The sequence below is a fragment of the Bacillus rossius genome (assembly GCF_032445375.1).
Source record: "Bacillus rossius redtenbacheri isolate Brsri chromosome 4 unlocalized genomic scaffold, Brsri_v3 Brsri_v3_scf4_1, whole genome shotgun sequence".
In the NCBI taxonomy this organism is placed as follows: domain Eukaryota; kingdom Metazoa; phylum Arthropoda; class Insecta; order Phasmatodea; family Bacillidae; genus Bacillus; species Bacillus rossius.
Window position 1 is genome coordinate 14,324,722 of NW_026962010.1, and position 15,258 is coordinate 14,339,979.

General features: G+C 34.9%; 1 protein-coding gene across 1 annotated transcript; it reads right to left on the reverse strand.

The window, feature by feature from the left end:
* Positions 1-3,181: 3,181 nt before the first annotated feature.
* On the reverse strand, positions 3,182-13,702 carry LOC134541723 (uncharacterized). The gene is made up of 4 exons (XM_063385370.1): positions 13,531-13,702; positions 8,469-8,987; positions 4,780-4,822; positions 3,182-3,272 (listed from the first exon to the last, which is right to left on the reverse strand). The coding sequence occupies exons 1-4, from the start codon at positions 13,700-13,702 to the stop codon at positions 3,182-3,184; spliced, it is 825 nt and encodes a 274-aa protein (XP_063241440.1).
* Between the last annotated feature and the right edge of the window lie 1,556 nt (positions 13,703-15,258).

Sequence of the window (15,258 nt, forward strand, 5' to 3'; positions counted from 1 at the left end):
TGCGCACATTGAATATTTTAGTTTATGTAAAATGTAATGTGTATTTTTCCATGCGTCTGTTGTTAACTTTAATAAATAAAACAGCCTAAGTCACACTTTGTCAGTTCCAAATATATCATAAGTTCAACTTCATTTTTAGGTTATTTTTTTGTAGTGAAAATCGTAAACTAAAATTAAAAAACTGTAATATTATAATTTGTCAAATATGTAAAAGACAATTTAATACTTTTCATAGATTGTAGGTACAAATTGACGCACACGTTAAAGGTTTTATAAAGTCTATATAACTTTGAAATATATATTGTCCATATAAATAGACTGAAATGGTTAAATTATATATTTATTATTTTAATAACAAAACGCGAATACCTACTCATAAAACCTTATAATGTTGACAGAAGCCGTTAAAAATGTAGTTACGTATGAAGCAGAGTGCACACAATACTTTTGAAATATGAAATGGTGGAGATATTAGTGCAGAATTTGATGGTATTAAGAGGTCAATTAAACTGCTTCCGTTTCCACAGACGTCAACAACAACGAGTAGTTACAATTTTTTTAAGGTATACGATTATCTTTAATGCAATGAAACCTATTTCAGGATTAATATTTCTTTAAAAATATTAATATGAATCACAGAAATACCGCTTGCCTTTACGATTTTGGCTGAGTTTCACTGTGACACTTTCAAGATACATTCTTGGAATCCTGAGATCGGAACTGCAACTGGACCGTGAATAGTTGCATCCTTCGCCGACTCGCCAGTGTCCGTTTTACGGCAGAAGCTAGTTCGTGGAATCTGACCCCGGAGCATATGGAGGAAGTTTCTTTGTGAACTTCCGAGCAGAGACACAGCAAACGGTTCCGCGACAAATAAAAAATTGTAGCAGTGTGGGGGGTTCTAAAAAGATGTCTGAAAGTACAGTCTTCGCCCTGAGATAGCGAGCGAGGTTGGAAACTGTCCACCGCCTGTCGTTTCCACCCTCGCGGTTCCCTCGCCCGCAATGCCGCAAATAATTCCTCCACCCTCCCTCTTCTCCACACAAGAACACTGCCGGGCCGCCTGGGTGGTTCCTTCGAGCAAACGTAAAACGTCACATTTGAATGCGGCCTCGGCCTCTGCGCGCCAGCCTCCCCCCGCTCTTACATATCCATCCTTCACCGCAGCATCCATATTCATACACATCTGTCGCATCAACCCTGCATCACTCTTCCTCTCTCTCCGACTCTCTTTCTGCGCAGCCCTGGAACAGACACTTCAAAGCGTCACAGAAACAATCGTTGACTTGAGACCCTCGACCAATAAAAACATTTCAATTGCATGTTTGTGGTTCTTGATCAGGTGTGGCTAAGCTTTAGATTGTGAATAATACTTAAAACTTTTTTTTTTAAATCTGCAGAAATTTTTAGTCTTGAATAGTATTTTGATTATCAACAATAATCCCCCTTCTTCACCGATTTTCCTTATATATTCTATTTTTTTTTGCGTTAGAATATGAATTCAAGTCATAAAGCGATAGGATATCAGTTAAAGTCATAGCTGACATCTATTGCAATAATTGAGAAGCATGTTTTCAAAATAATTTTTTTTGTAGAAAATAACTATCATTTGATTACAATTCACGAATAATTCAAAGAATAATCACCTTTAAATGAGGCGAGCCACTACCAAATACTTGGAAGACATATATTAGTTTATAAATAAGTAGCAAAAACAGACTTGCCTCATTTTCAGCTACTTAGGGATGGAATATAAGTAAAATTGCGTAGAGACGTTTGCGGTTTTAGTATTTTACTTCCCAAACACATTTCCTTAACTTAAGCTTAGTTATTTCTAGAGATAAGTTTTTTTATGTATTACCGTTTTTCGCTTGCATAGAGATTAAATTTCAAATAATTTAAAAAAATATATTATTTTTGCACTAATAATTTTTTTCAGTTATTATATCGCACTTGACTTACTTAAAGAATATTGTTTTTTTAAATAATAAAATGAACTTACTTAACAAATATATTACTGGAAAAATATCCCAGAGATTCTAAAATCATGCTTCAATTGTTTCGGAGATACATTTTATTACTGTACCAAACTTATATTTTCAACCCTTTATCTTAAATCTTTAAGTACTAACAGTAAAACGTTTGAATGAAAAAATTCTGTACATCAGATGAAATGAAGGAAAAAACTATTGGGAATTACTATTAACATAATTTAGAATTCAAAACATAGTTTTTAATATTTTTGTCCGTTTGTTTGTTTGTTCGAGCATCAATCGAAAACTACTTGAAGAATTTGAAAAAAAAATTTGCTTCAAAGGCCTTACCTATCCTAAAATCTAGGCTATATATAATTACAGAATTCTATCCCTAAGGTGGCAAAAAAGGGATAAATATGGTTTTAAGATAATTAATTATATCCATAAAACTAATCAAAGTTAAAGAGAAGATATTCGGTACTAATAATAAACATATAAAACCATTTTACAAAAACAAAATATTAAATTTTGTGAAAAATAAACACTTCTGAGTAAAACTGGGGTAAGAATTTTAAGATAATTATTAATAATATCTTCGAAATTAATAAAGCATAAAAATTATATTATTACCAATAATAAACATACGAATACAAAGAACCACAAAATAATATTTTGTGAAATTCGACCCCTAAAGGGTGAAAAGGGGGTAGGCATGAATTAAAGACTAAATATAATATCTCCGAAATTAATTAAGAGCAATAAATTATATTTAGAAACAATAACAAACACACAAAAACTACCAACCAATATTTTTAAATTTTACGAAGCTCAATTCCAAGGGGGTAAATAAAGGGTAAAATATTTTTTAAAAAAATAATATTTTTAACTCCAAATTTTTTTAAGCGTAATAAATTATAGTGAATAACAAAAACAAAAATACGAATACAAACAACCACACTTTTTATATTATGCGAAATTTAACCCCTAAGGTGTGAAAAAGGAGAATGTATATTTTAAGACCAATCATTTGTATTTTCAAGAAAAATATGGGTACTTAATTATATTGGGTACTAAAAATAAACATACAAAAATTACCAAAAAAAATTCATATTTTGCAAAAAATGTTGGCGCCTGTTCACAGTCCTCCTCCGCCACTCTGCAGGCACCTGTTCACAGTTCTCCTGCACCACTCTGCAGGCACCTGTTCACAGACCTCCTCCGTAACTCTGCAGGTGCCTGTTCACAGACCTCCTCCGCCACTCTGCAGGCTCCTGTTCACAGTCCTTCTCCGCCACTCTGCTGGCGCTTGTTCACACTCCTCCTTCGCCACTCTGCAGGCGCCTGTTTTCAGTCATCCTCCGCACCGGTCGCTGTGCTAGTTCCGTCCGCCCCTTGCCTCGCGACAAAAGCGCAAGTCCTCGGCGAATCGTCGAACAACAGTTGTTCAAGGCACTTCACCCTCTCAGACTCCCACGTCCTACCTAGGCACAGTTTTACTATCGCTTAATTAGAAATTTAACTTTACAAAGTAATTAATAATTAAAAACTTCTAATTTATTTGATTACCTTTCTGAATTTTTCCACATTAAAAACTATAAAATATTTTAATAATTTAAAATGGCAACCAAACTTAATTTCTTAACACTTTGACTTTCAGATCTTTCCAACAAAACAGGAAACTTACAATTCTCTGTGCCAAAGAACATACATATGCAAAGACCCAAAGCATGGTACTTTTCCTTAACATTACCAAGTAAAATTGAATTGTAGATCATCACACTTTATACTAAATTTATTCAAACATAAATTTTGAAGAAATGCGTTTTTTTTTTTAAAAAAAACAACCAATTACATTCAAGATTTTCGGTGTTACATGCTATCCATACTTTAAATTCATCGTAAGAATATAATAATGAAACAATTAAATATATAAAATTTTCTTTAGTAGTTAAAATAAAATTTTGCTCGTGGGGTGAATTTTGCTCAGATAAGTTAATTGCTTACAAAAATAAAAACATATTTTACATAACTTAAACCATTACAAAAATATACAACAGAAATTATTATGTAAATTCTTATACGTTTTTAAGTAACACTTCGTTTTCATTGTATGTTTTTTAAATTATTTATAAATCATTGTTCGCTTTGTGTTCATTATTTCTGTTTTTGTAATTTTGGTCAGTTTTTTTTTTTTGCCTTTTTACCACGGTTCATCGTTTTATGCGATCATTAATTTTATCACTCGTTATGTAGTTATTCATTTTTTTTTTTACTTTATTTCTTCTTCAGAATCGCAAGTTCGTTTAAAGATACAGATTGTTCCTTATGTAAATTAAGTTAGAAATTTTTATCATATTACTGTCTATGTAGAATTTAAAGGTGACTTTTACCCTTGAATAATAAAAATAATGTGTGGCATATTCCAATAAAAGTACAAAAATTAAGATAAAATCATTGGAAAATTCTTTTATTATTTTATCTCTTTACTACGTTCATACACTTTTAATAACATTACCTTCTCTTCAAAAAAAATTATAAATTACAAGCTATGACATGCTGTGACAAAAGTATGACCTAAATTTATTTTCTTATTGTTGCAATCTCCAAGGATTCGCCGATTCTGAATAGAACGTAAGAAATTTTATCAGCGGCAATTAAAAAACGCTTGAGGCGTGGGCATTAACACCAACCGTATAACACTTAAATCAAGACTGTACAGTCAATTAATAATAACTGGATGTAATATTCTTAATCGTATAGATTGACTGGCTGAAAAACGAGGCGCTGACTGAGCTAAACTTACCTTGGAAATTGTTTTTCGGAATCCACGTTCTCAGTTAATATCCCTGTAACATAAGAAACATCACTCTTTAGTTTCTAATCTGTAGGACATAACATAAACTAAAAAAAAAAAAGAAATTTTGATGTTTAACGTTCTTGAAAATTTTTAACGGAGACTAAGTATTCATCAAAAATGCTACAGCCATTTCCATGGTAATTTTTTTTTTTTACCCAAAACTGGGAATTTTGATATTTAACTTCCCCCGCAATCCCCCTTGGGAGCTGACTTTCCTAAAATAATTTCTTTGCGGATGTAGATCTTATATATCTGGAGATTTTTTGATGAGTGAGTCATAAAATGAGTGGTATTTCAATGAAATTACATTAAAACTATGTTCTATATCTCTACTTTGCTGAGTCTCAGCAGGCGCATTAATAACTCTTAAAGAAGCTTGACGCTGGGCTTGATCTTGTCTTCTCAGTTCAGTATCTTCCACAGATCTTAGCAATCGAGGAAGTCTTTTTGCTTGTGCTTGGGAAGACAGCCTCGAAATACCTGATTTACGTTTGTTAAAAACACTCTGCAAGCAACCTATCCAATGGTTGTTGCCTTGGAGGCGAAGAATATATCAACAATGTTGAAGTCCGTTACCATGAATACAAATAAAGCTTCAAATCCAGATCCATCCCATAGCAACCATACATTTTATCCGGAATAAAAAGTAGCCTAAGTCACTTCCGACCCATCAACTTTCTCTATGCAAAAAAAAAGTCGATCCGTTGCTCTATTGATGCATGAAAGGACAATCCAACAAACCAAAATACACACTTTCGCATTTATAATAATAGTAAGGTTTGTTAGCGTAGCTGTTTTTTTTTCAGCTTTACGTTTTAGTTTTTTTTACTGATTTGATTCTTTACGATAATGTATATGCGTGCTAAGTATATCGTTAAGTCAAATTGAGAGTCAGTTACCTACATATTTCCGTCTCGTGTCTTGACTACAGTAAAGACATTAGACACCACTGTCGGTCAATTTGTAAAATGATTCGGTGATGGCATTTCCTGTAAGATATAGAGACACCATTTAATAATACATTTGTGAAAGGAGTTTATTAGGACTTAAAACACGAGCTATCTGAAATGTAACTCCGATATCATACTACTGTCTCACTTTCCTAGGTACACACAGCGACTTGTGTTGTTGAGTTAAGTAATTCGCTGTTCAGGAGACAGCAATATCACTCAATTAACTAGATAATTCAGTGACGACACATTTTAATACCAACGGCAAAAATATTTTTCCCAACATTGGAGCGTTTACTTTAGCTTTAATGAAATACTAAAAAAAAATCCATAGCGCTTAATTACTGGAAATCAAAACTGACTTCAATTGAAATTACTAATTATTGAGATCTGATCGTTTAATAAATTACTGTATCAGTAAGTATCAAATAAATTGTGTGAATAATTAGGCGTTTATAAAAATATATTATTCTTTTAAATATGATTTTCTTTAAAATGTTATTCATAACTCTTTTAAACCTACACAAAATTATTAATTCATATGCGAGATAGAAGACAGAATAATTATAACGAAATTGGTTGTTTAACAAAGCCGTAACTGGTATCGGATGTGCTACTGCATTAATGTTAGCGACTGTTTTATTCGTCATCTTGATGTAATGTAAAATATTCTGGTATCTCTAGCGAAACGAGGTAGTAAACCGAGATAACACTAAACTAAAGGTAAGAGACATTAATTTTGTTTTGCATTAAGAGACTTGACGTAATGGCGTGGAGTATATCAGGCAAATTAATTAAGAGGCTGTGTTACCTTGATGAGTTACCCTTGTATAGTCAGTGTAGAGGAGATAGGCGAAGAGCCAAACATCTGCCTCATAGAGCTTGTAAAATACTTGATCGTTAAAATTTGCATGTAGGCTATATTTACAAAATAATATAGAACACAATTCTGTTATATTAAAAAGATTTACGGAGGTGAACCCGTGACACATTACGTTGCATGATAAAGTCCCTTATTTTAAGTGATGGGACATCCATGTTCAAAAATATTTAACAACCACTGGGGCAGAGACATTATACATTTGAAATTATTTTATTCCAGAATGCTGAGTCAAAACGGCGACCCTTATCTTACATGAAAGCGGGACTTCCTAGTAATCATGGCTACCGTGAAACTCGTTGACACAAAAAGTGATGTTATCAATTTGTATGACTTCCATTGAAATAGAGTTTTGCCCATTTTAATATGTTTCGTCTATTATTATGGCAAACAGACTTCCAATATTTTATCATTAAAAATTTTGATAAATTTTACGAACACAGTTATTTACTTTTAATTTTTATACAATCATATGACTTTTCTTTAAACTCTTACTTTCTCAAACTGTAATCTTATACACAAATTAATGTTAGTAAAAAACCACGAAAAGAACCAAATATATCTCAAAATATTATTCTTATCTAGCATAAATAAATAATTTGATTCTAATACTAACTTATACCCTTAGTTTGAGCCTTAGTTACATGTTTGTCACTTGATTATTTTTCCAATGATTTCATTGGCTGTAAGTCCTTTAAATATCATACACCACAGTGTACACACACAGGTCTAAAGGTTTGATAAATTATTTTATTTGACTCTTCAATAGGAAAGATTTTTGTAATGTTAAAGACGGCTTTAGGTGACACATATTGGTATATTATGTTTGCCTGATGGGTTATTTTGCAACAATATTGTTTTTTCTAGACTGTGGATTCCATAAATACTTAAAATCCCTTCAGGTTTCGGATGGTGCACTGTGCATAAACATACATAAATACTTAGTATATATAAGGCGGTCCGGTGCCAGGTTCAAGGCTGTGGTTGGTGGGCATAGAGTAAATGACCAACCACCTTCTGATGCCACGGTGACCATATTGGATTAACTTGACCTTTGACCTTGTCCTTGGCCTTGAACTTATTATTAACCTTGAACTTTTACCTCGTCTGCCACTTGGAATTTCGCCATCTTGAAATCCGCCATCTTGAAATCGACTGTCCCACTCCTTAATTTTGCCACTTTCGTTACGGTAGAAACTTCCGCCAATTTGTATTCTTTCATCACGTCCGCCATCTTGTTTTTGTCTGCTCGAGGCTGCAATATTGGATAATGTTACAGATAACATCTTAATATTTTCTGTTATGCAGGAGGTAGCCATTTTAGATACCTCCATTTTGGTTTCTGCTGTTGGTTCCTAAAGAGCGCCAGCATCGATCTGTCTCATACACATAAAATGTTCCATTATCCAACATCTACCATTGGATCGTATCCTACAAATGAAATCGTATCCTACTGATGAATCGCATCCTACTAATTGGATCGTATCATACTAATAAGTTCGTTTCCTATCGTATCTTATCAATTTGAATGTTCTTCCGAATATTATATTCAAATAAATTAATGACAAATGGTTGTGGTTTCGACTCATGTATTAAATAAATAATTGTTTGTTGTTTGTACTCGCACATTATAGCAGATTATTAGAACTTCTCAGACATTGGTGGTCCTTAGATTATTTCAGGCTATAACGGTGCAATGATAGCTTAGTTTTACCGTCTGGCACATTAATTTAGTAATCGCCAATTATTGTAAACCCGATAACGTCTTTACCACATTAAACGCAGATATCGATGGATTTTTTTACAATCGGTGACGCAGATCCTGATGACGACACCAGCAAATACGCATAAGTCGATGGAAAGTGTACAACCGACATCGAGCACCCTGACGGCAGTAACGACGACGACGATGATGCAGATCCCGATGGCATCGTCGATGACGATCGCGAAGACCTCGGTGGCAGTAACGACGACGATGATGATGCAGATCCCGATGGCATCGTCGATGACGATCGCGAAGACCTCGGTGGCAGTAACGACGACGATGATGATGGCAGTAACGACGACGACGATGATGCAGATTCCGATGGCATCGTCGATGACGATCGCGAAGACCTCGGTGGCAGTAACGACGACGACGATGATGCAGATCCCGATGGCATCGTCTATGACGATTGCGAAGACCTCGGTGGCAGTAACGACGACGACGATGATGCAGATCCCGATGGCATCGTCGATGACGATCGCGAAGACCTCGGTGGCAGTGACGTCGACGTCGGTGCAGACTCTGTTGTCAACGTCAACAGTAACAGCAACCTTGGCGACTTCAATGGTTGGCGATTCTACAGCAACTTGCGAGTATCGTTTGTCGTTACTGTGACAAGATTTTCTCGAATTACCGAAAGAATGTGCTAATTATCCGGGTCACACAAAATTTAAATGAGAGAAATGTCGCAATGGGTTTGCAAGAAACTATAATTTAAAAAAAATCTTTAACAAAGTACTTCTTCCACCAAACGGTAGAGAATGCCACAGAAGAAGATCTGTATTTGTGCAGTATTAAGTAAGGATACATCGAAGAATACAAATAATAGATATACCCTGTAACGTCTGTGAAAATACATTTGCGTTCTTTCGAGGTGCACGGAGGCATGAAAAAAAGAGAATGTGCGAAGATCCCATTACGCTTGGTAAGTGTCATACATGGTTTACTCGTATCGAAAATTCGAGACGTGTGAAAAACTGTAAAGGTAAAGTGCGTTCACCTACTGCAGACCAGCTTATTCAGAATCCTGCCCGTAAGCTAAGGCCGAGTCTTGCAGGTTCAATGGCTCTAACAATAAAATGGATCTGCAGCAAGCAGCTTCGACGTAAAGCCGCTCTACGACACAATCTACGACTGTTCTCGGTGCGTTCCGACCGAATGAAAATCGATTCTTCCTGGCGAAATCAGCATTCCGTGGAATGTTGGAAGACTTCTGTTACCTGAACGGCTCTCTTGCTCCATGATAAGTGTGTACCTTTTTAACTGGTGCTAGTGAGGCGTTGCTCGGCTTCGAGCTAATTAATTTGTTTCTTTAAACAGGGATAGAACCAAGGGCAGCGCCTGTTGAATCAATCAGTATATTAATTGCAGATTTTTAAAATTAATTTTTGAATTTTTCCCGAATTTATAGCTTAATAAATACATATTTCTAAGATGGCACCTAAATTTCAAGATTGTGGGCGCCACATTAATAATAAATTATTAATGCACTCTAGCGGGTAAAAATTAAATGAAAACAAGATGGCGGCCATCAGCATACGAAGAGTATGCGGATGTGACATCATACTTGCTGACGTAATATCTGCATTGGTATTAGTGGTAGAAGGTCAGTCTGTCGGCAGCTTCCGTTGAGGAAGAATCCGTCATAATTTTTTTTGCCCTTACTGGGTTTAAACCTAGAACTTAAGTGTGTTCTAGAAATAATATTTTACTAAATTTTGATAAATATTTTTTTATAAATTTTAAATCTTTTCCCATTCAAATCTGATAATAATTACAGATTTCCAAGATGACCGTGACGTCATAATCCAAGATGGCGGAGTGTTTTTTATTTACATTTTTCATTAATAATAATTTTTTTTCGATTTTCTAGCATAAAAATTACAAATTTTCCAGATGGCGGGCTTAACGAAAATTGCAACATTCTAGAATACATGATTGCGGATCCAAAATGGCCGCCGGGCTCAAGGTCAAAGTCATAGGTAAGGTCATAGGACAAATGTTTAGGTCAAAAGTCAAGGTTAAGTTTAAAGGTCAAGGTTTAAGGTCAAGGTCATTAAGATGGTCGCCGTGACTTCAGGTTGAATCGGCCATTGACTCCATTCGAATCCACAGCTAGAAGCCAGGTGCCAGACACTCATTCGTATACTACTACAGAGTGTTCATAAAATAATGCACGAGTTTAATTGTTAAAATTAAGTGTATAATTTAGATTTTTTATGTCAAATTATACATAAATTTTAAATTAAACTAAATTAGTTTTTATTACGAATGTCCAATAGTTGCACATTTAGCTATACGGCACACATCCAACCTAAAAGTCAAAATCTTCCCACGCTTTGGTTAACAAGTGGAAGCAATAATCTGTTAAATTTTGTGTCTGAACTCTGACAGATAACTGGATAGTGGCGGAACGTAGACATAACCATTTATAAAGCCCTAAAGGAAAAAAAATTGCATTCCATTGTCAGTTGAACGTGGAGGCTAGCGAAAAAGAGCTTGGTAGTTTCGACCGTTACAACTAATCCAACGGTCAGGGACTTAGACATTCCACCACTCTCGTACAAACGAAACACACGTTAACCTGAAATTACTGATTCACCTTAGCAAATTGCACAATACATAATGCTGTACGCTCAGGAGTAGCCATTTTACGTAGGTGGCGCTGCAAGCGAGAAAACTACAAAGCAGTAATTGGGTATGCGCTTATCCAAAACTGTTTGAGTTACTCTTTCATTCTGACCTTTAACCAAAACGCTTCAACGCGAACAGATGATACTATTAAAATTTATAACTGAAACATTTATTTATTGACTAACTGTGTATAAAACAGTGAACTCTGCTGTTACGGCTTTTTGTCTTACGCTCTAATAAATAGAACATTAAGCCACCTTTTTCATTTTATGAATAAACTTTTTTTACTAGGTTAAATTATTGTCCTTAAAATAAGTAGTCTACCCAGTAAAAGTTTTGCGTTTAAAAATTTGTTTTGTACATCACAGTTAGACGTGTTAGCTGATTTTGTAGACTTTTCCCAATAAACATGTCATTTTCCTATTAAAATTTGTATCCTTCCTTTTATAAATGCCATTTTTAACATATCCTCTTATGTAAAGATTTTTAAAAACTTATTATTATTTTTTTTAACTCATAAACACATCTGCATTGTTACTGTATAGATAAAAACGAATAATTTAGTGTTTAGGCGTGCAATTTGTCAATGCTATGAAAACGATAAAAAAATTTGAGAATGTTAATATGCAAGAATTGTAAAAAGGATGTTTAAAAATATAGGCAGTTAAAAATATTTAATTAAATAGGTATTATTCTGAAACATTTTAAAGTTTGATCCTGTTTTATTTTATTACTTGTTGCAAATTAAACGCAACTGAATTTGTCATAAAGATATTTTTTTTTTATCCTGGAATTTTAAACTAGCTCACTTTGCTTTAGGGATGGCATTAAAGAGGTTGTTTCGCAAATAATTTTTTTATCAAGGACGTAGTAAAAAAAAAACATGAACGTTGGCGAGAAATGAAACATTAATAAAATATCTGCGTGCTCGGATCCACGGACGTGCTGGCCTTCCAACACGGATTCAGCAAAACGGGCAAAACATTTTCCCTAAAATAAAAGTATCAGGGTTTTACTGATTTTTAATATCATCGATACAGCTATCGTGTTTCGCGCCTTCGTCGATAGAGGAAAAGGAACCAGCTGGGGCCTAATACAGAACCGAACGGAGAGAATTTTTTTTGAGGGTCTGGGGAGGAAAACGCTAGGGGTGAGTGGAAGCCATTTCTGCCCCCCTCCCCCAACCACATGCCCTGAAACCCCTCGCCCCTTGCACCATCCAGTCTAGTGGCGTGCGGGCCGCATACAGATGGAAAGAGTTAGCTCCAGAATTGGTTAAAGGGGGGAAGCAGGGAGGATGGCAGAGAAGCCCTGGGGCGTGGTTTTCGCGAGGAAGCAGCGGGAGAGAGTGATGCAAGAGTAACGAGAAGGAGGGATGAGGTTGTGCTCCGCAGATCTGCGGGGGAAGAGCGGAGCCTGATAAAGACCGGAGGGTAAAGAAGGCGATGCCCCCCCGTCGTTAAGGTGCCTCAGACACCCTGCGGACGCCTCACGGGGCGATGAGGTCTGACAAAAGGACCGGCTGTGTTGGTGAAGGCGCTGAAACGAGGGTTGGTCCGCGCCGATATTGAAGCCTGCTGATTGACTGTTAATACTTGGCCGACGAGAAAGGGAGAAAAAGCGCGGGAGAGGAAGAACTGCTGCTGGGATTGCGGATTCGGTCGCTTCGGTGTGCGTTCGACACGGAAGATCAGATTGGTAGCCTTTTACGTTTGCCCACTGCAACATTCGCGCTCAGTTACATTCTAAAATATAACATTTAAAGTTTTTTTTATATAGTCTTAAATACACGCTAGCAATTTTCTGTCTCACCAATTAAAAGTTTAATTTCAGTATCATTGATTTATAAAACCAAAAACATATGCATGCAATGGGGTTACATAGGATATTGTTCGATTCTGGTGATAATAATAATAATATCTTTTTCGAATTTGGCAACTGTTTTTTATTTTTGTATCGAAAATGCTGAGATAAATAATGCAAACTTATATGTATATATATGTGTATTTTTCTACATAAAGAAGTAAAGAGCATAATGATAAATATATATGTCAGCTGTATAGTAAAATTATACCTAATCGATGAGTATCCTTAAAATAGATGATACGAACTAAGTTTAATATTTCTAGCTATTTTTATTAATAATATATGTTTTATATGAGCGTTAAAGTGAAAACAATTTACAGTCTCTGAAATATGTAACAGCTTATAAAAATTACTGCAGACTTGAATTTTAACTTAACATTTTTTTCTTAAAAATCATTAAGAAAAATTTAATTAATCATGATATAGACGTCCGGAAACAATAATTTTATTCTAAAATTAATCTGGAAAACCTGATTTTAATTTTTCAGTTGCGTCCTGAAACCACTTTAATAATAAAACTGAAAAGGACATTAGCTTCTGCTATGAGTTACGGAGTAGCCTGTGTGCCCGAACTGCGTGGACAATGGATTTCCCTACATTACCTCGCATAGACCCTACCGCCGGGCAAAGACTGAAGAATGGCAGTAGTTGCTGCTTCGGCTCGCTGTTGTGGTGAATCACCTTTTCAGCCGTTTCAGCTACCTCTGGTGGAGTTATTCTCGGCCCCACCGACCACTTCTTTACCCCATATGTGTCAACAACACCCTGACTCATTAAGCTGATATACACTGTAATTTTCTGAAGTGAAATTTCGAGCGTAACGTAAATTCCGATGGCTTGAGGGGAACCGCTATGTAATTGGTGGGGGAACAGATAGAGGTGGAGACGGCCAGGGGATAGTTATAAATGACATAGCATACTTGCACACTCGCAGGCTTGCTTTTTTCCATATTATTTTGCACACTTGAATTCTCTCATACTTGCATTAATGTGTACTTGACACGTCCATAATTGCATACTTTCACACTTGCATACTTGCAGACATGCATACTCGCACACTTGCATTCTTGCTAATAAATTTACAAGTTCACTTGCACACTTTCTTACTTTCATACAATAAAAATTGAATGCTTGCAAACATACATATGTAGCCTACTCGAAGACTTGCATGTTTTCACACTTTCATAATTGCACACTTCAATACTCGCACACTTGAATACTTGCACACGTACATACTTGCAAACTTCCATATCTGCACACTTGAATCCTATTACAATTTATACTTGCATACTTTATACTCGCATACTTGCATACTTACGCAAATGTTTAATTTAGCGCTCGTAAATTTTAATATTTTTTATTTTATCTGCGACCTCAGCCAAAGAGAATTATTTTTCCTTTACCTAATTTATACTGTTTATAAAGCTTTTCGAGGAAAAGAGTCGGTTCTTTATATAAAATGATATAATAAATATCGGAGATGGGTATTTACATTATTAATAACTAAAGAATATAGTTTTAAATTTTTTTGTTTAGTTGTCGGTGTTGACGGATTTTGATGAACTATTTTTATTAGATCGGTCTTTGCATAACTTCAAATTAGGGCTATAAATTAATAAAGAATTCCACTCCCAAGGAGATGAAAAGGTGTTACATATGGTTTAAAGATAATAAAATATCTGAAACTAATACACTTAAAGAAAAAATATTTGATACCAATAATTGATGTACAACAGTATTTGCGCTAGCCATAGCTTTAACCACTGTATCAGTGTAAACGATGGCATAAACATAGTCAAAATAAAATATTTGCTTGTTAAACAATTTTTAAAATTGTCTACCTTATGAAATTAAAAGGAGCTAAAAGTGATTTTATCAAGGTAAAATATATCCTCGAACATTCAAAAACAGAAGTTTTAAAGTTTTAAACTATGGTAAATGATTTATACTAACAATTATAAAGACCTACGCATATCTACTTAAAACTTTTATTCTTAAAACGTTTTATTATATAATTAATAATTTATCCACTCTATAAATTTATTGAGTCCATTTATTTTGTAGAAAAATATTTGGAATTTATCACATATTTTTCTTTCAAATTAAAGATTAGAGCAACACTCTGAAATTGCGCGAGCGAAGTCACGGGTTATTAGCTAGGAAGATAATACGCAAGAAGTTTCACCTCTGTCGCGCGAGGACTCCACGCACATATTTATGACATGACAACGTCTAATAAATCGATGAACGCCGGCTGCACGCACGAAAAAGTGTTTCGTTACGCACATTGACCCGTTACTCTGTGTCCCGTTACGCTCATTGTACGCTTG

Excerpts from the sequence above, each read along its gene's own strand:
- LOC134541723 (XM_063385370.1), bottom strand. The coding sequence starts at position 13,702 with ATGAGTCAGGGTGTTGTTGACACATATGGGGTAAAGAAGTGGTCGGTG. Across the intron at positions 8,988-13,530 it reads GGCGGTAGGGTCTATGCGAG|TCGCCAAGGTTGCTGTTACT; the intron begins GTAATGTAGGGA and ends CAACCATTGAAG. Across the intron at positions 3,273-4,779 it reads TCCGAAAAACAATTTCCAAG|AGTGGCGGAGAAGGACTGTG; the intron begins GTAAGTTTAGCT and ends AAGCGCCAGCAG.